General features: G+C 38.7%; 1 protein-coding gene and 1 long non-coding RNA gene across 9 annotated transcripts in view; one reads left to right on the top strand and one right to left on the bottom strand.

The window, feature by feature from the left end:
• ANKIB1 (ankyrin repeat and IBR domain containing 1) overlaps nucleotides 1–17,818 on the bottom strand; it is a 35,752-nt gene extending 17,934 nt beyond the window's left edge. For 4 of the 8 annotated variants that reach the window (XM_083467671.1, XM_083467675.1, XM_083467673.1 and 1 more), the window contains exons 1-9: nucleotides 17,421–17,706; nucleotides 15,448–15,748; nucleotides 11,413–11,595; nucleotides 9,447–9,564; nucleotides 8,939–9,147; nucleotides 4,759–4,847; nucleotides 3,520–3,664; nucleotides 2,389–2,555; nucleotides 222–328 (exon numbers count right to left, since the gene is read on the bottom strand). In XM_083467671.1, coding sequence (XP_083323797.1) covers nucleotides 222–328; nucleotides 2,389–2,555; nucleotides 3,520–3,664; nucleotides 4,759–4,847; nucleotides 8,939–9,147; nucleotides 9,447–9,564; nucleotides 11,413–11,595; nucleotides 15,448–15,748; nucleotides 17,421–17,608 — 1,507 coding nt within the window. In that variant the 5' untranslated portion in view covers nucleotides 17,609–17,706. Of the gene's footprint in view, nucleotides 1–221; nucleotides 329–2,388; nucleotides 2,556–3,519; nucleotides 3,665–4,758; nucleotides 4,848–8,938; nucleotides 9,148–9,446; nucleotides 9,565–11,412; nucleotides 11,596–15,447; nucleotides 15,749–17,420 lie in introns of all 8 variants that reach the window. The other 4 variants (XM_083467672.1, XM_083467676.1, XM_083467678.1 and 1 more) reach the window with 2 other exon arrangements.
• Nucleotides 4,870–7,289, top strand: LOC310689765. The gene is made up of 2 exons (XR_014517651.1): nucleotides 4,870–5,260; nucleotides 5,292–7,289. It is a non-coding gene; the product is annotated as an uncharacterized lncRNA (long non-coding RNA).
• Nucleotides 17,819–25,830: the final 8,012 nt, after the last annotated feature.

The following is a 25,830-nucleotide window of genomic DNA, read 5'->3' as shown; positions in this document are numbered from 1 at the left end:
TCTCCAGAGTTTCAGGCTGGGTTTTCTCCCAGTCCTACCTGAGGATAACAGGGATTGAACCTCAGACCTTCTGCACACAAAGCAGCTGTGATACCACTGAGCTATAACCCTTACTCTTGCCCACACTCCCCTTAGGAGGCCAAGCTGCCCATTGTGCAAATCATAATTTAATATACTGTAATAAATAAAAACACAGAATTTCTACAAATTAACAAAAATACCATAATGGCCATTCTTACGCTCTTCCGGTTTCATTTCTGTTATCTTCTGCAGCCAGTTCTTCCATGTTTCACAGTCACAGGGTTCATGTGCTTCACCTAAACACTCCCTGAAAAATTGATCCAAGGCTTTAATAAGCTGAAGATTAAACTCACTCTTTATTAATATTATTATTATTATTATTATTATTATTAATTATTATTTACTGTGGATTCAAGTATACTAGTTCTTAATTAAGGAAGAAGAAAAAATAAGATAATATGTTTTGCTAACATGACTAGATATTCCAAAGCTGATAGCAATACAGAAGAACAAATCATAAACAATGCCCCAAGGCATAAATGACATAAAATATATAAACCTCAATAACTTGCAGTGGAATTTAGGTGCATAATTGCAAAGTGCACTTTGAAGTCTCCCTTATGTAATTTAAACTGTTGATTGGAGTTATGATTCGATTTAGCAATCCACTAAGTCTTGAGTTGAGTATTGATTTATATTAACAGTACTCTCTTCTGTCTCTTTCTCTCTCACAGAGAGTTGCATTCTTTTATGAATACAGACCAAACCACTATGAATCAAGATTCTCAAATCCTGCTCAAGGCTTTCTGAGTCATGTGTATGCGTAGAACAACATTACTATGTATGTTTACCTTTTCCTCAAACACTTCATAGTGGCAGAATGTGAGGATCTCTCATGCAGCATTTTGTCATTTTTAATTTCTTACGACGCTTTAGAGATCCATGCAGAGCTGAAGGAAGACAGCAGTCAGTCTCCTTTCAGACTCTAGCTGGCACAGGAAGATGTACTTATAAAAGTAGGCTAGTGACTCAGACATTTTAGGGCTGCAAGTGCTGGGAGGAGAGGCATTGCAATGGTCAGAAATAGGCATTTTGACTCAATCTCGCTTTGACACTAGGCCACACTATATCAGATGGGAGGCTGTCACCATGTGTACTGCCTAACAGCAAATTTCAAGCTGGACAAGAGATGGAGGGTTTTTGAAAGGGCTCTGGCATTAATATTGCAATAACGTTATAAATTGTTGAAGTGCTTTATAAAGATAACAGAATATCTGTCACAACCTTTAACAGCTTAAAAAGGAAGTGTCTTCTGTAACTAGGGTAAATGTCACTTAATTAAGCACTATTTTCTGACTGAGAACATGCATTTGTCAAAAACAGGGACAGTCACTGAATATATCATCTCTACTCCACCTGCCCTTTAATTGAATAGGGACTAATATCAGGAACTGAGATTTCTACAGAGGACAACCCCATGAGCTTATTTCATTATTGTTTCTAGTTTTCAAAGAAGCAATCAAATTTCTGGAGCAGAAGATGCATCGTTTCCAGATGGTGCCTGGGTGTAGATGTGTCAATATGATTTCCAGATTGGTCACGACTCGCTCTTTTTTACAGGAAATACAGCAAAATAGCTTCAGACATCTGCCACACATCCAACATACAAAAAACAGAACAACTAAAAATAGCATCATTTCAGAATTATAGGTTTATGGAGGAGCCTGATATAGTGCAGGATGCAAGGAATTTTCTCTAGATCTAATGATGAAGAATCTTCTAAAATGCTTTTTGTTAAGTGAAACGCCACAAACGCCAGAGCGAAAAGAAAAAAAATGTAGAAAGGAAAATGTAACATTCTGTCATATTAGAAATAAAAAAAACAGCTTTGGGTGCTCCTTCACCTCTGAATTTATGTTAGAATAGAAGTCTATATATAAATATATATCTCATATACGCAGAGAAAAAAATTATCCACACCCCGCCCCGAAAAAGCAGGACTATGTATACTTAGCTCACCCTGAGAGGATCAATTTGCTTATATTCCATTATTATTTAACTGAACTATACTCTTTTTGCAAAAGATTTATACCCCCAATCAATGTAATCTTGAATTTTAAAAGACCAAAAAGTGCTTTTGAGCAGATAAAATCCTGATTGGTTTAAGAGTCTGAATATGAAGAGAGAAATGAAAAATTCAGAATAGGATTTCACAATGTGAGCACAAAGATCTATATGAAACCAGAGATGAATTTCCCACAAACGGTAATTATTTTAATGCTCGTACATGGACTGTACGGCACGGTTTCAATTTTTTTAAAAGATCAGCAATCATGTTTAAATCATGTACAAGAAAGCCTTACTAACCAGCAGAAGAGATGCCCTTTCCCACAGTCCACAGCGGGAGCTCTTAGAAGTGGGAAACTAAGTGCTTCTGAACCTGTTGTATTTGACCCTTGCCTTGTTAGCCTGACGGCTCTCTCACAAGCTGGTGTAGGACACCATTTAATAGAAGGATTATTTTCAACAAAGGCCTGAAAACAAAAGGAGATAGAAATTAGTTGCCATTTTCGATCAGGACCTTCTAACTGATACAAAGCTCAATTTGATGGCGCAAAACTCTGCAGTTTAGAACAGGTGTAGGCCTTAAAATAGCTATAAAAGATAATCATTTTATCCATTATACAATTTTAGTTATTTGCTATAGCAACATGTAAAGCTCAGCCAAAGAACTCTATTTGGAACATTCATGTATTTTTTTATGCAAAAGCTTATAAAGCTCGATCTGGCACAATCTACAAATTAATAAGGAATGTCTGAAAGGCGGAGAGCGAGGTCTTGGGGCGGGGGGGGGGGGAGGAAAAGATTCCTGTTCCCACCTACTTTTCTCTCCACCCCCCACCTCCAAATAGGAAATTAGTGGAGCATTAAGTTACAGGCACTGGTGCACTGTGAGGGCCTAACTCTTCCTAGTAAGATTGTAACATGTAGAATTGGGGAATAAATTTAGCTACGGAGAGCAATATTACTATATCTCAATTGGGGCTGAATACTAATGGGAAAACTACTTGTAGTACTTAGATGCAATGTGACTGAAGTGTCAGATGTGGTGGGTTGAAAAAATTGCAAACTGTTTAATCATTTGAGGAGCAACAACTGGTACATTTAAGAGGTATGTTGACTCACGAAAAAGGTTTGCAATAGTTCATACTTTTTTCTTTCTTTCTTTTTACTGGGTCAGGATCTTTTTGGCTTGAATAAAGATAGCGGCTAAGTGAAAGTGTGACCTTTCTCCCATTAAGCTACCATCACTTTGGGCAACAGCTATCAGGAAAACATTTGTTATAATTTGTATTTAACAAAACAAAAAACAAATCATAATATTTCTTGAAATAGTTGTCTATAATACTAGATGCATTTCTTTCTAAGAGTATTTTTAATAACATCAGAATAACCATCTCAGATGGATACTTTAGACACATGCCGCTGGCAGTTTACCTTAATGTCAAATTGTAGGTAGCGTTTATCCATCTCCTTGGAAACCACACTTTCGATGATCTCCACTGGAACAAGCTGGAAGCAATCATACGCTGGGCAAAAAATATTGTGGGCTTCACCCTCTTGAATCTTCATATTCAAAAATCTGTTAAAATGTTCATCAGGTTTGAGCAGGAAATATTAACTCCACCAAAATTAGGGAGCAAAAATCAACCTATTAATGCCTAAACCTCGCAGGTAAGTAAAGAGAGATTATGACTACCTTACAAGCTCTGCAAGGTATTCGGGAAGGCTCTGAGTCAGCAACTCACAGAGCATTCTACAATACTGAACAGAACAAGGAAGCCTCTGAGCATGTGGGCACATAGTGGAGTATCAAAAGGAATGATCTAAAATATATTGAAAGGGTTTACTTTTAGCAGCCCTTTACTGATTTGTGTGGGGTGCATAGCATGAGTCAAAAAGTACCACATCACATTAAGAAGTGGAATATTTTGGTCACGGAAAGCTGACAGAATGAACTTTATGTCTGCAATTTTTGTCTCAAGGAAAAACTAGAATAGAAACTAACATAGTAGCTGTGACTTAGATAATCTCCCCATGCTAAGGTGGATAGGGTTTCTGTCCAAAGAAACTCTCCCCACATGCATGATGGAACTGCATTATGTTTAACTTTAATAATACAAGATAACAGCATCTCATGGCCAGATCACTTTATGTCCAGATTTTCTCCTTAGGCTTCTTTTCTCAGCTAAGTCAGACTTTATAAGGGACAGTCAACTCCTTAGGATCCTTTGGATTACAGAAACAGAACTGGTCCTGCAAGGGCTGCAAAATGTCCCAGAAAGTGGTTCTGAGGCACATAGCAAAATCATAGAATTGTTGGGTTGGAACAGACATCATCATACTGTGACTTCCACATTCCCCGCTTTGTGCCCAGTAGCTTTAATATTTCATAAGCTTCAAATCCACTTCAGGCTCATACTAGAGCAAAGACAGAAGACACACAATCTTTGCTTAATTTTTTTAAATGTTTCCATTCTAGGGCAACTCTAATTTTTAACGACAGCCAGCATCTAAAATGGAAATTAAATTGTCTTTGGAATAGAATCCTAGGGACATGAACAAACCAACATTAAAAATAAATAAAGACATATTACTACTAGTTTACTAAGTAGGATAATCCCCCCCCCCCAGTAGAGACAATTTTTATATAAAAATGCCTAAATATATACTTACGCTTCCCAGCATGCTCTACAGAACTCATGTCCACAAGGCATATCCACTGGGTCTTCAAATACAGAAATGTTACACATGCAAATTTCACACTGTAGATAAAAGAAGAAAATTATTTTTAAAAATATTTCAAATACTATATAATAGGGATGATTAACCTGTAGCCTGTACAGCCTTTTTTTAAAAACAAAAACAAAACTTAAACAGTATGTTTTAGAAAAGTGTTTTGTGTTTTTAGTTAATTGATCACTTGATTGGGCCCATTGTGATGCCAAGATGCCAAGTTGGACAATTGTCAACATAACAAAAATATCCATTGGTTAGTCACTTACACCTCATATTTGTTCAGAAATAAAGCACTACTTGGAAATAATGTAATTAAGGCATATTAATCCAAACCTAGATGTCTGGGAGTAAAATTACACCTGCAGTGCACAGAAAGTGCCTGGAATGAAAAAACAATCTCAGGGCTACCAACTGAATTTTACATCTGGAGTTTTTGTTTGTTTGTTTGTTTGTTTGTTTGTCTTCTGGAGTGTTTGTTTGTTTGTCTTCAGAGCCCATGTAATGTACAGGGACAAACAAAATTTGATCCTGTGATATAAGTGTCGTCCCTGCCCCCCAGATTTGAGAAAGGAGTGTAGGGGGCAATATCACAAAATTGCTTTTGTTACTATAAGCAATAGAAGTATTCCATGCTGCAAAAAAGTCACCTGACACCTTGTTTTCTTATAATGTTCAGCTGGTGGCCGAGTTTCTCTGCTATGGCAATATCACAATCTACAGCACCATAGATCAGGAATGGGAACCTCATGCCCAGGGGCCCAACACAGTCCTCCAGGACTCTCTATTGGCTCTCAAGTTTCTCACCAAGTCACACACTCTCCCAATAGATAACTCTTCTCCACATGCCACATCTCCTACAAACATTGTTTCCCACCCTCATAGTGCGTTATTGCCTTGCTAGAATGTAAATTAACATTTCCTGCTCTACCCACTTCTGCTTTTGGCCCTGCCACCACTAGCATGTTGGTCTCGGGCCTTGCCACAGAATGGTCCCATCATTTTCTCAATCAAACTGATTCATTTTCTCAAACAAACTGATTCAGAAAAGCAAACTTATTTGCCATTCTTCTGAAACAACCCAAATGGATTTTATTACCCCCAGATACACTAGAATTTAGCATGTGGAAGGGGAATGTTCCCCAAACAATGTGTGCTATGTTACTGCTAATTTACCCCCAGCTGATGACACACACACACACACACACACACACACTGGCATGAAAGGACAGCATATAAACGTTTCTATAAATAAAATAAATGCAAAGATGTGTTTAGCATTGCTCTCGTGAGCCGATTCATATATAGAGTTGCTATTTTTCACCTCCACAAATCAGACACCATCTGTGTCACCACCATCGCGTTAAGTGGGGAGCACCTCTAAATGCCCCTTTTTCCTGTTCTCTAGCTCTCTTTCTTCAACTAGAGTTGAAGCTCTAGGGCTGGCTGGAAGCTGGAGGATGCTGGCATCAGCTGCTGGGAAGGGAGGCTGAGCAGCCTAAACAAAGTTCCACTGTGCCTCTGGTTTCTTTGGAGCTTCCTCCACCCTCACTGAAGTCTTTTTCGGGCTCTGTGGAGGGTCTCCTCTTGAGCCACAAGGGCTCTCCAGCTCTTTCCCACCATTTCTTGGTTTAATCTATTTATTTCCTGGCGCCACACATATAAGCAGCCGCACACGAGTCAATCGCAGGTTGGGGGGCGGGAATCTGTATTAAATATGCAGATAATGATGTTTGATTTGTGAAGGTGAGAAATAGCAACTCTATATGAATCATTCTTTTACAAGTCAGCTCACACGAGCAATATTAAACACATCTTTTATTTATAGGAACGTTTACAGGCTGCCCTTTTGTGCCCCTGTAAAAATGTATATAAATAGCATCAGCTGGAGAAGCTGATAATTACTGGAAACATAGTAGGTGCGGAGCAATAATTTAAGCCTTTCCTGCCGCTGCTGTACTGAGGAAAATCCCTATTGGGCGGGAAGGGGGGGTGTCGGTTCCTTCATTGACATCAATGGGTAATTTCCTCCAAAGCCTACACCAGTTTCAGAGGAATTTCCCCCCCTCAGGTCCACATCAGGGGAGAAAGGGTTAAATTATCCCTGCATGCCTGCTTTGTTCCCAGGAATTATCAACTCTCACCAGCTGCTGCTATTTGCATTTTTAAAAACCTGTACATAAAATACAAGGACAAATATAATATCGCATTTAGTTTGGTCCTCAGTTCAACACAAAGGATAACATTTGCCAACAACTTCTCCTAACTTTTCCTCCCATTTCAGTAGGGGTGGTACAAAACCTTCACTGTACATTAATAATAGCAATACAGAACATATATGCTATAACACACACACATACAATAAAATCCTTGTGGTGCCTCATTTAAATAATTAGGATAAAATCAGATAAATGACAATCTAACTATGACAACAAAGTAAATTTTGAAACAACCTAGCCTACTCTTTTCTTTTTTTAAAAAAGAAGTATCTTGATCATTGCACACAAATCTGTTCCAGCTGCAGTTACTGCTGTAGAATCTTTAAAAAAGAGAGACTGTTTTTCAAAAGAGCTTTTCCAATAATTATAAAAGACCTTTCGTATATTAAAGCTGTGTTGATCTTATAGACTGGTGCAAACAAACCTACATAGTGAGGTTCCGTATAATCTATCTGGGTATTAGTGGGTTGACCTTTAAAATGCAGACAAAGAGAATGTTGTTTCCTAAGTTGGGGAAAATGACAGGAAGCAGGGCAGAGAGAGTTTAAGTATGCTTAAGAAACAAAATATAACAGAAGTGAAAAATCTAGAAATTTCCACACAACACACTGCAGCAATTTCAATTTTCCAACATACACTTTATATAATTTCATGCAATCTGAGCTACGGAATGCACAACAACTTAACAACTTCAATTTCTTACACAAACTGTCATCTCTCAACCATCTTACAGTGGTTCCACCAGAGATGGAACAAAATCCTTTACACTGTCGTTCACACAGATGTGGAGAGCACAAAGAGACAGTTAATCCAATCTCGTTTTAAAATTGCTAAATGAAGATTTCCTTTCTGGCACCTCTCTCTTTCCCTCTCTTCACAGTACAGGCTGGGATCCAAGGCACACCAATACTGTTTCTGCATGTCTAATAGAGGTTTGAGGAGCTTCTATTTCTCAAACAGCACCCGTCATGCAATGTTGCAAACCATATTTGAAACTAATGCATTTTTTTAAAGTTTCTGATATGGCAAGGAGAGTGCAGTTGAAAGAAAATATGTTTAAGAAAGACATATGTAAGCTCTTGGGAGTACTTAATAGCTGGATCATAGCCATACTCTTACTGATGGCAATAATTGAGTACATTTTAAAATTGTTTTAAACTGAGTATGTTGAGTGACACACTATACATAGCAAAAGTAGGCCTTCATAGGATACCTTTGTGCATATGTTTAATCAAGTATTGGTCAGTTGATTTGTTGCCTAGTATTATTATTGTTATCTAATGGAAGTCCACACTTATGGGAAGTAGAAGGCTTTGCCTCTAGCATTAAGAACAGAGGGCCATAAAATCACTTGAAAAGGGACTGACTCCTTGGCTTGCCAAGTTCCTGTAATGGTCATCGGGAAACTAATGCTGCCACCAAAGGAGAAGTTGGGACTTAATGCAAAAAAGGCAAACCGTATGTGGAGAATGTTGATAGCAACCTAGTTCTGGACAAAGTGGAATGGAACCTTTTACCACCACTAAGGAGTCATCTTGCTTCACAGTGTGAGCACAATACCCTTCAAACTACCTGAAAGCACAAATCAGTAGGAAAAATGTTTTTCTCTTGTAGACAAGAGTGGCAAAATACCAAATTTAACAAAACATATTAAGGAAAATCAACATCTGATTCTTTTATATGCTGGAAAAATCATATAGCTGAAAAATCAGTAATAGATTTTTTTGCAGTCCAGAAATGTTGCAGGAGTGCAACTTTTAAACTTCCAACCAATTCCTTTATAACAATTATTCACACAAAATATATTCTTGTTCCAGAAGCAGTAAGTTATCACAAGAATTAAACATTTTTGGGGATGCACACACACACACTCCCACACCAGTATAGATCACTCTTCATACCATAGTTGTCTCAATGTCCCCTGGTGAGAGGCTGATTTCATCTGGGGAGGTGATGGAAGAGCGAGTTGTCCGAGGAGTTCTTGGTGAAGGAAGTGTGTCCCAGGCATTATACCCACTAGGAGGTGGCGTTGGCATCTGAACACCTGAACGTTGGCAGCAGTTCTCAGGATTAGACATCCAAGCTTCAAGTAACTTCTCCCTGTCCCAGTCTTAAAATAAAACCAGAAAGTGTTAAAAAGGAACATTGAAATGATTTGGTGATGATGTGTCTGCTTATGATTATATTTATGATTAAAATCACTGCAGAATAGAGGTAGCCAACCTGTGGCCATCCAGAGGCTGTTGATCCCATCATTGCTGGCCAAGGTTCCTGACAGTCTATCCGTTTCATTTATAGAACACTATTCTTTTTATTACGAAAGCACATATTTACATATAGGAAATGTTAATACATTTGGTCAAGATTTGATATTAAAATTGGCTGAATGTTATATAGTTTCCTGATTACCATGGGCTCGCAGCAGAGCTTCTGCAGTAAACAATGGAGCCTGAAGCATGTCAGCAGATTCTACTATCAGCATATCTTTGAGCCTTCGCAGGTCCTGAGGTCTTAGTCCTTCATACGGCTGTGAAAGGAAACAGAAAAGCAAAGTAGCAGTAGAAATAAGTCTTTAATTTAGAAAGTGGCACCTTTCCTATTGACAGTGGTGGGCCCCGGTTGTTCTTGTAATATTCTTGAGTGTGTTTTGGCTTCTCTCGGGGCAATCTGAAGTGCTTATTTTGACAAAACCCTAAATCACATCAGCCCATGTATATATTAAAGAACACTTTCCTTACACATTGTCTCAACAGTGAACCAATAATTGCTTCACAGGATGGGATCAGAATGGCGGAGGGAAGGTTCTGTCACATTAGCACATGCATAGACTACATTTAATGCTAAACAGGTTCACACTTAACTGTTAGGATATTTCCGTTCCACCTTAAAAGGGAGCAGGCTTTGTGAGTCACAGAGTCTGCGTATTTCCTGTTCACAGGAAGTTTATGTTTTGTCTTTGCTTTCGTTTCTCTCTCTGTGCCTGAACACTGAAGCAGGCAGTCATGTTTTTCTTTGTTCTGACCAACGCTGAATAAACTTGTAAATAATACTCTCCTGCATCTTTCGCTGTGCATTATCTGATGATAGAGCGTGCATCAGCTCTGGAATGTGGCAAGCTATTTCTGGAGCTCGTGTCGCTAATTGCTGATACTGCGTGTCTACGGGAGATCGATGGACGTCCGGAGACGACGCGGAGTCATGATGGACAATGTCTCCCTGGCAGTATCCCAACATTAACAAGGGTATGTATTAGTCTTTTATAAACTAAAAAAAAATTGCCCAAGTTAGCTATGCAATTTGAATGAGACACAGATGCATAACTTTGTTACTGAAATAAATAGGATTTTACAGTGCTTTTATTGGGTTTAGTTACATCTTAAATTTGATACTTGTATATAAAAAAACATAGGGTCTGTTTTTAAAAGCTATCCTCCCTGGATTTTTCCTTGGGAAAGAATGGAACTGAGTTTTGGATTTCTGTGCTCTTTTCCAATCATTATGTGATAAGGTAAACAGCTGAACAGGAGATCGTGCAGTTATTTGGATGCAACTCCTCCAACTGTGAAAAATCAAATAACCTTCAAACTTTGAATACTGCAGGATCTCATGTTCAGTCATTCCTTTTTGTCATGATGAAGGAAGCAGGATGGAGGAAGCTAGCAGTTCAATCTCCAGGTAAGGCAAAAGGAGAATGGAGTTAGAAGTGAAAGCAAAAAGGTTTCCTAATCCCTTATACCAGGAATCCAGCCTGTCCAGAAAGCCATTACAGATGTCAGAAAGTACTGTCTGACCTGCTCCAACCTACTAGTATAAAGAAGCTTTTTGCTGATATGATTGATTTGCATGAAGTTTCCTAAACTGCAAAGAACTGAGTTGTGGCTCACAGACTGATAAACCCTTTGGTTTGTTAGTTTAAGTTTAAGGCTGGAGATGAAGTTTGAAGGTTTATAAGCCATTAACTTCTGAAAGCCTAATATCTCCTCTAATTTTCTGGATCAAACAACATAAACCTTCCAATAGCTTTTTTGCCTCAATGAAGCTGAGAAATTTTCAATAGTATCTCTTCCTACATATGTGTTCTACAGCTGTTTCAAACTTTTTAAACAATTTTAAGGGTGTAAAACACATGCTTGGTATACAGAAGGTATCAGGTTCAATCTCTGCATCTCCAGCTTAAAAAAATATGATGTGCCAGGTGCTGTAAAAGAGCTCTGCTGTACAAATAAGCTATTGCTAATTAGAACAGACAATACTAGCCCAAATGGATGAATAAAAAAGGAGCTGGTAAAAAGTAACAACTCAAGAGCTTTAGATAGTCCTTTTCCCAAGTATGCACATCTCCCATCAGAGTAACCAATTACAAATTTTATTTTACCTCTCTTTTGTCCAAAGCAGCATATTCTGCTTCAATGCTTTCAGCTTCAGGATCTCGTGAGAACACCATCTGGGATTCTAGATTGAGTGCCAATTCTTTATGGTGTTGCTTCTCTGCACAGTCACATGGAGTATCTTTATTTTCATTTTCAGCAAACAAGTCTCCACCATGTTTTACCAGAAGCTGCAAGTTAATGCAAACCATTTTAAGAGCTAATTTTAATACAGATCCTTGGAAATTCTTTTTCACTTGAAATTTGTCGCCAACGATTTATGCAGAATGGAAGAATGCTGAACAAAGAGAACTAAACCAGACATGTGAACCCAGGGAAGATTATAGGTTACATCCAACAAAGTACAACTCAGAGTAGATCCACTGAAATAACTGAAACTAGGTTTGTTATGTCCATTAATTTCAATGAGTCTACTCAGAGTATAACTTTGGCTAAGTTCCTTTTCAGCAGAAATATAGACACCCCTCAGAATAAAGGAGGGTACGTAGTGAGATTGTTATCCTTTAGCGAACACTTAAAGTTTAGAAATATTTGAAAAGATCAACAAGTAATACTAAAAATTCCACAATATAAATACTAGTTTAATGTTCCACCATTAAACATGTTTTTACTCATTCACAAAAGACAAGCATATTGAAGCAACAACTGATTGCTGATACACACACACAAAAACCCTTTTGAATGGCAACTCTGCACATGGCATCAGAGTTTAGAATTAGATCACTGAGCCTACAAGATTTCATGCACATTATTTATTTTTTCTGTAATTTTGAGATATGGGGCATCTGTGTGTATTTTCCTGTCTTAGGCAAAAATGGCAATCTCCCCAAATTCTGTTCCTATCACACACATGAACATTAGTCCCTTTCCTGCTCTCTTTTCAAGCTGTTCACTTTGGGGAGGGAAGCACTGAGAATATTCTTTTTCTAGATATAAAGCAACAGCACTGATATAAAGAAATCAACCCAGCCTGAGAATGTTGGCCAAACATTAGTAAAATGCAGGTCTGCTTTGAAAGGGCTAATTTGACTGTAATAAAAAGAAATAATGCATACAAAGAACTCTTTATCAATATGCTAATTCTAGAAGATTTCAGAAATGTCTCATTTTTCACTTGACAATCAAACCTTCATGATTTTGAAAACATGTATTTATACTTCCCCTTCCTCTCCAATAAAAAAGGCACATTACAATTAGTGGAGAAACAGCCAAGAGCTATTCAAGGATTAGAACACAGTAACATGCTGTCAATATTCATAGACTTTTCTCAGATAGTCTGGTAGTTATGTTCACCATGCCCCAGTTTCTTACATTCCTCAAGTCAAGTGCAGAGTTTTGTGTAGTGGATAAGTATTACAATTCCTTTCCACCCAAAACACAGAAAACGTCTAAATGTGAATTAGTGGGCTGGTTCACACATAATGCTAAACCATATTTTGTATTATGTGCATGAGCCTGAATGATGCCTTGTGCCTGAGTACTCTCTTGTCTTCCCACATAGTTAGGAGAAGGACAAAATCAGGATTCATATCTGCATTCCCAGATTTTTGTCATGTCATTACGTACAAACGAGAAATTTTGCTTTAAAATAAATTAGAGGATGTTAAGGAAGTCACCTTCACAACCCATGGTTTGAAGCTGGCTTGTCTGCAATTGCTATAATATTTTAAACCACAAGTCAAGTTTCGGAAAGTGAAACTGAATTATGGGTTGTTATTTGTTATTTCTCCTAGCCATATGGGAGGAGAGGGGACCTATTGGAGACAGAGGTTCATGTACATATGTATAAAAACATAGTAAAACATTAAACCTTAAAAAGCCCTATACAGGGCTGCCTTCAGATGTCTCCTAAAATACATATAATAACTCATCTCTTTGACATCTGATGGGAGGGCATTCCACAGGGTGGGTACCACTACCGATAAGGCACTCTGCCTGGTTCCCTGTAACTTTACTTCTCACAGTGTGGGAACTACCAGAAGGCCCTTGGTGCTGGATCTCAGCTGGATCCTAGTTCAGCATTATAGGCAAACTAGACCAGCCGCTCCAGATGAATGAATTCTGATTCTGATTGCATGGAGGCTTGGCTCATGCAATTCTTTTTTTCTTCCCCCCCCCCCCCATATTTTATTTTCAATTTTCAATAATTTATCAATTTAGCATCCAAATTACTTACTTATTCATCCCTTCTAGACTTCCCTCCACCCCTGGTTTCCAATTTCTCCCCTTTATTATCTTACACATCTTTAGTTTTCCATTCTGTTACAAGTCCATTGATAACCCTGGCTCATACAATTCCCTACCATGTGATGAGGCATTTGCGTAGAACATCTTGCTCTCAGAAGATACTATCTGCTGTTCCTCAACCATATGAATTTATGGTGAATTTATGAAAGAGCAAACTTCTTTTTAAATTGGGATTAGTACAAAGTGTCATTTTATTTTTAAATGTTTATACATATATACTTAAAACAGTTTTAAGTGGTTTTATAAGTTATAGAAGCTTATTTGGTGAAAGTTGTAAATTGGTATTAAGTTGATATGAACTAGTATTTCAAAGCCCATATTAAACTAATTTAACAGCCTGTTTCCATGATGGTAATTCTGGCAAAAGATCAGGCAGATGGTCCGTCAAATTGAGCATACACTACAATTTCCAGTACAACAGCTTCTGACAGCAATTGCTCCATTCCCAGCATTGCAAGGGAACAGCCCCTACAAGTCCTTTTGAGACAATTCAAAGGTCTTTCTGATCTATCACTGACTGGCACAACACTGTGTCTGGCTTTCCTGCAAATAAACACTGGCAAGAAAGTAAGGAAGAGTTTGCATCAACAGCAGCAGCTGTTTATGTCATAGTACCTATGCAAGTGTATAGAACTTGACTGGTCACTCTGCAAGATTCCACTGACAAATTAAGGCAAGCCTAAAAAACAGATCAAGTGGGTGGTAGCACCTGGAAGGAATGTAACTTGAGCAATTATTTAAGCAGCTGCACTGCAAATAGCTCTGGTGAATATACCATGGTGAAACTTCTTTCAATACACAAATGGACTATTACATTTTCAAGCAGCGAGTCCTACTTATGTTTGAAGTTTAAGGGGCTCGTGGAGATAACTTTCAGGTGAGCAACAGGACAAGGTCAAATATGAAAAAAATGTTATTCCCTTTAATAAATATTTGCGAACTGCTGATATGGAAGACTAAGCTTTTTTTTTGGCGTGCAACACTGTATTAAGAACAGTCAATTAACTGGAATATACAATAAATTTCAAATATCTCATTGGGAATTTGTTTGTCTCATTGGGAATTTAACAGTTTGCACTTAAACACAATATTCAAAAGCAATACTCCCCAAAGCAAGTGATAAAAAAAGAATAAATAGGAGGTAGGGGTTTTTTTTAGCATAATACAGTGGTGCCCCGCAAGACGAATGCCTCGCAAGACGGAAAACTCGCTAGACGAAAGAGTTTTCCGTTTTGGAAATGCTTCGCAAAACGAATCTCCTATGGGCTTGCTACGCAAGACGAAAATGTCTTGCAAGTTCCTGCGGGTTTTTCCCCCTCCCCCCCCTTTTCTAAGCCGCTAAGCCGCTTATCAGCTGATCCGATAAGATGATAAGCCGCTAAAAGCCGCTAATAGCGCTAATCCTCTAATCCGTCAATGGGCTTGCTTCGCAAGACAAAAAAACCGCTAGACGAAGAGAATCACAGAACGGATTCTTTTCGTCTTGCGAGGCACGCCTGTAACTGGTATTGGCACATGCACAGGATCTGGTCAGTGCATGAATGAAACACTATCAGGGAATACAATGTACACTGTCTTATGTTTCACCATGAAAGAAAATAAGGATATAAATATAATAAATTTATTCAGTACGCACTGAATAAGATGATGTCACTTCTTTTTGCCATTTATATATTTTTAGATACAATATTAAATGCCCTTAAAGTAGAGCTTCAGTTTTTTGAAACAAGTGTATGCTCCATCATTACTTTGATTACTATTTATATGAATTTTACCTCTACACAGGTCTTCATTCCTGAGGCAGCAGCATAGTGCAAAGGTGTATTTCTTTTATTATCAACGGCGTCAATGGCTGCTCTTTCATATTCTCCTTGGTCAAGTTTTGCTCCTTTCCATTTCAGGATCATCTGCAGACAATCTGCTCTTCTGAAATCATCTTCAAAGGGCCGTGTCAATCGAGGCTGAAGAGCTCCGTCCGATATCATAATCTGAGGCCCCATGCAAAGCAAGTGCATAGAGGTCTCATTGTGCACATTTCGTTTATTTGGGTTGCCATCTCTTACAAAAAGAAAAGTTCTATACAGAGAAAGTAAAGAAATAAAGCAGTAAATAAGAAGCAGATTTTTATAATGACATGGGAAATAAAGGTACAGTAAAGATTGAGGAAAATCATATATAAACTGGAAATCTCCTAGGAGGCTTAGTTTGGTCAGAATCGAATATACACTTCCAGAGTTAACGCTAAATAATCACTTCTGGTAAGTGAACCACCATAGCTGCTAAAGGGCCATGGAAATTTGTGTCCTGGGCTTTTTAGACTCATCTGCCCATGTACATTGGTTGCCAGATGTGAATTCTTTTTCAGCTTCCCTGCCCCACTAAAAGTATTTATCATACTTCTAATACATTTATAAATACTGTATTGACCCGAATGTAAGCTGCACCTTTAAAATTCAAGGGGGGGGGGAGAGAAAAAAAAAGACAATACTCGAATATAAGCCTCTCCCTTAAAATTTCACACCTATTCTGTTTTACTGTATGTCTGTTTCAGCAGCAATATTGTAAAAGCCCATTTTTGTTAGGTCACAAATTTTAGCTGTACTTTAATTTTTCACGGTCAGAATTTGGAAAAAAAGGGTGGTTTATATTCAGGCCAAAACAGTACTTCTAATACATTTATCATACTTCTAATACAAATGCAAAAGAGAGGCATCTTCTCATCTGCATAAATGAATGGGCTATTCTGTAGCCGGAAGACTTTCCTTGTTTCCATACATCCTATTTGATGAAGCCTGGCAGAAATCCCACTCAATGTTGTTGGCGTTATTATATTAGATCTTCTCATATTGTCATTTAAAAATGCAGCCCTGTAATGACTATTTGATAATATACTGCATAATCTAATATTGCTTTATGACTCACTGAATCAGGATGATGTGTATCTTTGTTTTAAACTGCTCTGTACCAGTGTTTATAAATACAGGAAGCTGTTTTCTTAAGATACTCCTGATAATATTAATATCCTGTAGCTTCCTGGTAGCCACAAATAGAATTTATGTGTAATAAAAAATGTTAAACCAAAGGGCCATACACTATAAGGCATACACTGAAGAATTTATATTATTTAATAACCAGTCTGGTTTAATTAGATCTTGTTTGTTCCAGAAGCATCTGCCACAGGGAAGATCAACTGCAATTCCAGAAACAGAGGATTGATGCTTTAAAAAACTACCTTTCCTCAATTTTCCAAATATTTGGCACAGCAGATACATTGCAGCTCTTGAAGTGCTGCCTTCCACCACTTAAAGATGAAAGCTTCAGCCCTTTCTCAAAATTGCAAGTAGAGCAAGCATCATATCCCTGCAGTCTTTATTTTACAAACACTTGCACAATACAGTGTTCTTGTACTAACTCCAACTTTTCCATAGAAAAGAAGGAAGCATAGTTATGTTCATTTGAACATTGGCCTACATAGAGCAACTCCTGAGCTGAAAGTAAATACCACCAAGGTCTTCAGCAACCTTTTAGGGCTATGAGGATAAGAAATCAAACATGCATGCCCTCATCTTAGAACTATTCTGGAGCATATGTGCACATTGGAACCGGAGCCAGTGTAAAGAGGTTATCCATGGCAAAATATTGAACTTGTACATCAAAAGGTAGTACTACATTAGATTATGATGATATCAAAGCACATGATGTCACTTAGCACATCTAGAAACACTATGAACAAAGCAACAATACTCACCCCAATATTCGGTTCATCCCATGCCTGGCAGCATAATGTAATGGAGTGTTATGCTGGTAGGGTTCTCCATAAGAAATATTAGGGTCCAGAGATTCTTTTAGTTGAGGGTTGCTCTCATATATTTGGCAGGCCAAATTTTCATCTCCATTTATAAGTGCTTTGCGGAATTTAGTAGTTGTATTTCCCATGTTGTTCTTAGTGGGGTGGTGCTTCTTCTGCCCCCTTCAAACACTTGGTGTGGAGGTCAGCAACATCTTTTAAATTCTGAAACAAGCAAACAGCATTGCAAATTGGATTGAAGAAGCTATACTAGGAATTTGCCTAAAATCAATCAGCCCTTTAGGCAAATTACAATCTAAGAAGCATTTATACTGTCCTTATTTGAAAACACTAAGATTCCTTCAACTATCTAGTTCTACATAGTTTTAACTTGTGCTCTGTAAAACCATTAACATCTTTACTACATAAACTTGGTAAAACATTTCCAGATATACACTTTGGACCCAAATCAGTGGAAACTGCATAATAATAACATTTCCGTCAACCTCATCCTGCAGTGGTACAAGACAAATCTCAAACAAATTTTTTGTTAGTAAATAAAAAAACTCTAGGAAAGAATTGGGATTTGAAGAAAGCCTGGGGATAGGAAAATTATTTAAACTCCATTATACATTAAGGTAAATCATGTGCATCTGATCTACAAATCTTCATTAATCCAATCACTGGGGAATATCCCAGTAACTTTTATATCATACTTGTGTGGAACAGCAGATAAATTTACCATGCTGATGCACTCAGCTCAAGTCTTTACTGGGAATTTTCATGAACAACTATTCTCAGCGTTAAACAGGAGCTTTCATGGACCTGAAATATTCTTCAAAAGTAATAGTTTTGTGCCATTTTGCTCCTGTTCAATGAAGTGCTTCAACACATCCCACCCCATTTTAGGACAGGGTTCTTCTTACTGGCTTTGTGTTCAAGTCAGTCAGAGATATCAGGGCCAGTGTGACAACACAACAGCACCAGATAGCCAATCAGCAAATGCTACACTGCTGACCCTAGGTTCATTAATTTCAATGGGTTTACTCTGGGTAGGACAAGCATTGGATACAAGCCATAGACTGTTGGCCTGGTAAAGGCATGCAGGCATGAGTAATGGAAGCTAATATTCCCAGCATAGCCACTAGTGACACTCTGTAGAGACATGGTGATGTTTATCAGACAAGCATCTGCTAGCGAAGACCTATAGTAGTTGCTAGCTCGGCTGGGCGAACAACCAGCTGTGGAGATGAACATGCCAGTTCAATACTCTACAGCACTGACATGATCAGACTGCAAACTAGAACTGATACCTGAATGCATTACCCAAACATTTGTTGATTCTACTTTAATGTATAAATTATTTAGATTCAGCTGTGTGACTTACCTATGAATTGTGCTAAAAGTGTTTAATTATTATTACAAGCCCAAATCATTAATACAATAAAAAAAATCTGGAATTTTCAATATATAATGTTGTAGAAGCAATCTAAATATATTTGGTTCAAAGAACTAGTCTTAAAGCAGATTTCATGCAGAAGTAAATAAAGACACAGGAAGAAGATATGTCTATGGAATGGAAGATGAAAACCAGGAAGAAGATTATCATAACATGCTGATTAGATTATGGAAAATAGGGGTAGTTAATCTATCACTCATAATAAACTTTGCAAAGGGAAGCAAAAGGCAGGCACGGGTAAAGGAAGGAGAAAAGAATGACAGGGATACTAAGAATCCACATCTTTAAGGGCATGTTTATATAAACACTTCTAAAACGAGGGACAGGGAGTTAGATCCGACCAATAGGCCAGATCCTGAATGCCCCCAACCTCAAATGCCATTTTGACAGGAGGACAGGCCACCCATGATTAATCATTTGCTTTTACCATGACATCAGAAGAAGGGTTTTCTTTTCTCAGAAAGCCTGCCTTGTAACCTAGATGTGTCCCAAAATTGAAACAAAACACAGAGGTTCCTGGGTAGGCAGAGAGCTAAAGAGAAACATGCTAGTCTTTAATTTAACAAGGGCAGGGATTAATTTGGGGTGGTGTTACTAGGTAGTAAGTGTCAATTTAAGTCAAGCCAAATTATATAGTATTACTGAATGGCTATTTAGTCCAGCATCCTGCTTCTCTCACTGGACAACCCAATGCCTACAAGAAGCTCATAGGCATCTCTCCCTTTTATTCCCTGGAACTGGCGTTCAGTGGCATGGTTCCATGGATCCTCTCTAAGTATCATGTAAGTATCATGCCTAGCAGCCACTGATAGTCTTCCTCGCCCATGAATTCTTCTACTCTCCTTTAAACCCATGTAAGTTGGAAGCTATGAGCATATCCTGTGTCAGATTTTCCATAGTTTTAACTATGTACTATGCGAAAAAGTGTTCCCATTTGTCTTCCTTGTATTTCTCACCATTCAGCTTTAATGGATGACCCCAAGTTCTAGTGTCTTAACAATCGGAGACCAACTGAAATGAAGATCTGTTAGTACCATTGTGCTTGCAGATCTTGGGTTTTGACAACTGTGCACATCTTAGCCATGAATTCTATTTTTTCTCAATAAAAAAGCCAAGGAGAAGGACAGAAATCCATTTATACTTTCCATGAAGGATCAAAAGATATATCTAATTACAGCATGTGATTAGAAAAAACCCTGGTTGTGTTATACTTTCCAAGAATTAGCATTATGATAATTTTATAAATGCTACTAGGCAAACAGACATTATTGCTCTCCTAAAGACATTCATTTATATTCCTTTAACAATGAAGCAATTTAACCAGCACATGCCACTTAAAGGCACTTCATTTCAAAACATAAGTCAAATACAAATGAAAGACACCATTTCAAAATATTAAAAGAACTACAAAGTGAAGAACACAATTTTAAAAGAAAGCATTGCTATCTATCCAAAGTCCATGATTATTTATAAACAATCTGAAGTCTTAAAGATATTTAAGAATTTGAGGGAAGGAGTCCAAGAACAGTCTTTCTCAAAGCTGATTCTTATACTTCCTTCTGAGGAGAAAAAGTCTCTAAGTATCTCATATTGCTACACAGCCCATATGAAAATCTCAACAATTATCAGGTATTTTTCTTCGCAGACCTTTTTCTGACAAAATAAACTAATTTTTTACATGTAGATTACGTTGGCTAAACAGCTTCAGGTCAAAGGGTTGCAGGCAACTAAGTTTTACTCAGAGTAGACCCACTGAAATGAATGAAACTAAGTTACCGTATTTTTCGCTCTATAACACGCACTCGACCATAACACGCACATAGTTTTTAGAGGAGGAAAATCCGTAGGCATGCCACCCATAGGCATTCCCTCCATAACACGGACAGACATTTCCCCTTACTTTTTAGGAGGAAAAAAGTGAGTGTTATGGTGCAAAAAATACAGTAATTAATGTCCATTTATTTCAATGGGTCCACTCTGAGCATGACTAAATATAAGATACAACCCAAAATGTAGTCCTCACTCTATTTTACAACATTATGCCAATCAATAAGCCAATGTCAAACAATTATACTTTTAAGTCAAGAAGTGAACCAACCTTTTCTTTTCACATATAGCACCTTTGGTCCTTCTTTGCACGAATGATAGCTGGTGATCAGTTTTCCAGCTCAGACACAATAAATTTCATGACTTCCTAAAAGGACCTTGGATGATACTTTACATCGTCCAGAAAGTTGGCTGTAATAGCAGATTTCATGGACTTCACTAGAAGATCCTTTGGTGTCCCTTCCAACTCTACAATTCTATGATTCTCATGTGGCCTGCCACAAACAAGCCATCATCCACTTGACTTCACTTTGCTGCATGGTAGGAAAAGCTTAACTTCTTATTTTATAGAGGCGATCGCTTGTGTAAGCTAATTTCCTGTTCCTGAGAGAATTCCTTGCTCTCTAGCTGTCAATCATGACCCTCCCCCCCAGATTAAGATTTGGATTGGATCACCCTGATTAAACAGCATAAAACATGGAATATGCCCATAAACATTTCAAGAGACCACCAGCTGCAATAGCCCTAGGTGTGTAAGTCCTGGGTATATTCGGTTGTCTAGTCTAGTATATGACTAAGTGTGAGATGGGGAACCCATAGCCCTCTAGATGCTATTGACTTCAACACCCAACAGCCTTAATCACTATGGACAATGGTCAGGGATGATGCAAGTGTTAGTTCAGCTACATGTAGACTGCCACAGGATCCCCAACACGAGACAAGATAGACCAATATTGCGGTTCAGTGTTTTGCTTTTGTCTTTTGATTGTGCATACACTCATTTCTCTTTTCTTTCCATACTCCAATTAAATAGACTTAACAATTGAATATGTTCTACTAGTCTCTGGACACCCTCAAGAGGTGCCTGTTGCCTCCTCCCACATTGTTTAGCTCACCTGGGCTATGTTACTTGGATTAAAGGGTGTGGGAGATCAAGAGGGATGACGAGCTGAAGTTGCAAAGCCAGAGACATGGGAGTTCAGCTGGCAGCTCCAGCAATTCATAAGGCAGTGGAGATCTTGTGGTTTTATTTCTGGATAGCTTAAAACCTTGGCAATGTCTCCCATAGCCAATTATCTTCTCTAAAGGGGAAATGCTTGGAGGAAATCTGTCAGAAGTTGATCTGAGCACATTATATATTTGTGCTATATGTTACCTAAATCAAATAATAAATAATAATTTTATTATTTATATGCTGCCCATCTGTACAGGGTTGCCTTCCGACATCTTCTAAAAGCCATATAGTTATTTATCTGTTTGCTGTCTGATGGGAGGGCATTCCAAAAGTTGGCCCCACTACTGAGAAGACCCTCTGCCTGGTTCCCTGTAACTTCACTTCTTGCAGTGGGGGAACTGCCAGAAGGCTTTTGGAGCTGGATCTCAGTGTCTAGGCTAGACAATGGAGGTGGAGATGCTCCTTCACATTTACACTGAACAATCACCACCAGTAATCTTAAAAATGTAATCAAGATCAACATGCTTTCTTAGTATTACAATATTAGAATCATACCAACATAACTATATAAACATTTCCCATACACATGTCCAGGACTAAAATAATGAACATTCCATATACCTGCATTTATCACACACATTACAAGATTTCAACTGAAATACATGAATATTGCATGATCCAATGCAAATCACAACTGTTAGCATATATATAGGATAATTAAAGTCAACTGATAATTAGAAAATACTTGTCTTCAAACAACAAAGATGACTTAGCTACTTTGTTGGGCCCAGGAGGTGGAGGAAAGATTTGAGCTACTAAGCAACCACAATATACATTCCCCAGCAAGCATTAACATCAAGTTGTGTCTCTGTTGCAGTTGCCAAGCAGTGTCTCTGGGGAAGTTAAGAATAGTGGTGGAACCAAGCTACTGGCTGCAGTATTCTCCCTTCAGAAGACAGCGGTCTCACATATAAGGAAGCATTTCCAAGTAACTCTAAAGAGGATTTATTTTAAATAATTGAAAACCGCCTTTGTACAGATACGTTACTAATTGCTAAGCACCTGTTAAGCAGGCCACTACTTGCAGGCCACTACTACTGCCGTCACTACAACTAGGCCTCGCAGGCTGCCACTGCTTCTGCCATGATGAAGCTTCGCAGGCTGCTGATTATTGTGCCACTACTGTCAGGCTGCTGTTGCTTCTGCCTCCCCCTGCTGTTGCTGATTTTGCTGCCACCTAGTAGGTCTGCTGGTAGTCCCAGATTATTTGTATTCACTATTACTCATCACTGTACTTTGGTAAAAGGTAAAGGGACCCCTGACCATTAGGTCCAGTCGTGCACGACTCTGGGGTTGTGGCGCTCATCTCACTTTATTGGCTGAGGGAGCTGGCGTACAGCTTCCGGGTCATGTGGCCAGCATGACTAAGCCGCTTCTGGCGAACCAGAGCAGCACACGGAAGAGAGCAGCCAGTGCGGTACCTATTTACCTACTTGCACTTTGATGTGCTTTCGAACTGCTAGGTTGGCAGGAGCAGGGACCAAGCATGGGAGCTCACCCATTGCGGGGATTCGAACCACCGACCATCTGATCGGCAAGCCCTGGGCTCTGTGGTTTAACCCACAGCGCCACCTGCGTACTTTGGTAGCCAAGCCCAAAACCAAAAGTCTCATTTAGATGCATTTGGGCTTGCCTGCTGCTGAAAGCGACCATGAGGTGATTGATAATATCATTTATCAGTTTTAGACCCTTAAGTAGTAGCAGTTGCCAGGACATTGTCCTGTTCGCCTCTACGTAATTCCTTCCTTATTTCAGAAATTGATATATCACAATGTATGTTTAGCTGGTGATATATCAGGTACCCAGGTGCCTGGGATTTTCCAGACAAGCATTCCAGATACCAAGGAGTAACAGAAAGTTCACAACAAGGATTTGTCCTGGCAGCAAATTTTGGAGGAAATGAAGGGGGCACTTACTGCAGTGGGAACTGATGGTATTGGAGCGAGCACATTCTGAGTTAGTGGAAATGGATGCTTATGTTTATCTGTACAAGCCTCTTTAGTCAATGATTATACACCTAATGATGCTATTCAATGCTTTCATAGCACGAGGAAGATATTACTGCCATTTGTTTCCTTCCCATTATAGAACTCAGATACCCAAGAAATGAAGATTTAATAGCACTCATGGAATGGGGGTATTAAAAGCAAATTCTGAATATGTTCTTTCACTCACCTCACTTATTTGGCTCATCACTAGGCAGGAAGCCTTATCAAGGGCTGTAAGTGAGGCAGGAGGTTCCTTCTAAATGCAAAGCTCCAAACTGAGTTGCCAAATATACAGGAGATTGAATGTTGGAAGCCAAATGGGAAGTAAGGACAGGAGTGTAGCTGAGTAGACCACTCTCAAAGAAAGCAGGGAACCAACTTTGTTTCCTTCTTTGAGCAATTCCACAACCATTCATTCACACACGGGAAAGTACTGTAGTAATCAGCATAGGAGACAAGGTAGGTAGGAGAGGCATATTCTTTCTAGCCAACTAAAATTGTATATTGACATAGATGCCAATCCCAACACAGGGACAGAAATACCAGACACATGGAAAGAGTTAAGACTATGAACTGCTGTTTCATTATTACACAAGAGATGCATGATCTAGGACAACTTAACTCCTTTGGATCTACTTTCCTATTAAAAGATACCTTAAAAGATATCTATAGCAAAATGCCAAAGGAGCTAAGATAGAATACTGATCAATTACTGGTTGACTATGATTCCATATAATCAATAATGTTTTTAGGCAAAAGGCAGCATTTCTTTTTATTGGATGATATCATCCAATACGTATTTGCACTTGCATGCACCCCTCTTGTAAGCAGGCACTCCTTGCTCTACAATTTTCTCCAGAAAGTTTCTGCTCTCTCCCTGATTAAATCACACAGTCCAACTACTTTTACTGACCACATGCTGTTCAAGTACAGACATCTCTGAAAATATCATGGTTCAAGAAGCAACATTATACAAGTACACATACGCAGTAATCAAATGCATATGTCTATAGTTATAAGCTAGCTGATTGGATTCCTGAATTTTGCCAAAGCCAGAAATTCTAACTGAACAGTTTCTTCTGTGAGTATGTATGTGATGAGCTATCATAGTGTACATATATACTTCAAGCACCACATGTAGTCAGTGACTTCATTTCTGGTGGTGGTTCACTGTGAAAGCTTTGTGCTACAAATACAAACACACTGTACACAGTTTGCCACTTGGAAATTATGAAAGTAGTTTGCACCACTAAATGCATGTTGCATTTAGAAAGACTGTAACGTGGTATCTCGGGTTACGTGACCTTCGGGTATTCTTCTGGATTTCGACCTGCATGCATGCGCAGAACACTCTATCGCACCACGCGTGCGCGCAGAAGTGGTGCCTCTGGATATGGACTTTTTGGGGTAAGTACGGACCCCCGGGGCTAATTAAGTTTGTATCCGGGGAATCCACTGTATGTGTAGGCCTCCCAGTGTGTGCAAGAGAACTTGAGTGTGAACTTCTCCCTGCTCAGTCAAACCGATTGCTCAACCAGGTCACCTCTAAAGCAGCACAAAATAAGTTGGAACCATCTGCATCATAAGCAGGTATGCTGAAGACGAGACATAGGGCAAGTTTCTCATTTCCCATAAAAGCAAGGGAGCTTTCCCTTCCCAAAGGAAAGGTCCTCTGTATTTGTTGTGTGTTTCTTCAGAAGCACTTTGTCCTCAGGTTCTTTTTAAAGAAACGAACCCCCCCCCCATATGTGAATTTTGCCCATGTCCCAGATGCAAAGATATTTGAAAAAGGTAGGTAGCACAAGTATCCAGGAATCAGGACTACCACTGCCAATTGCATTTGCTGTGGGGAGGAATCATAGC

Source organism: Podarcis liolepis (assembly GCF_965112155.1).
Source record: "Podarcis liolepis genome assembly, chromosome: 12".
Lineage (NCBI taxonomy): Eukaryota > Metazoa > Chordata > Lepidosauria > Squamata > Lacertidae > Podarcis > Podarcis liolepis.
Note: the sequence above shows the minus strand (reverse complement) of the source record. Positions and strands in the feature narration are given on the sequence as shown.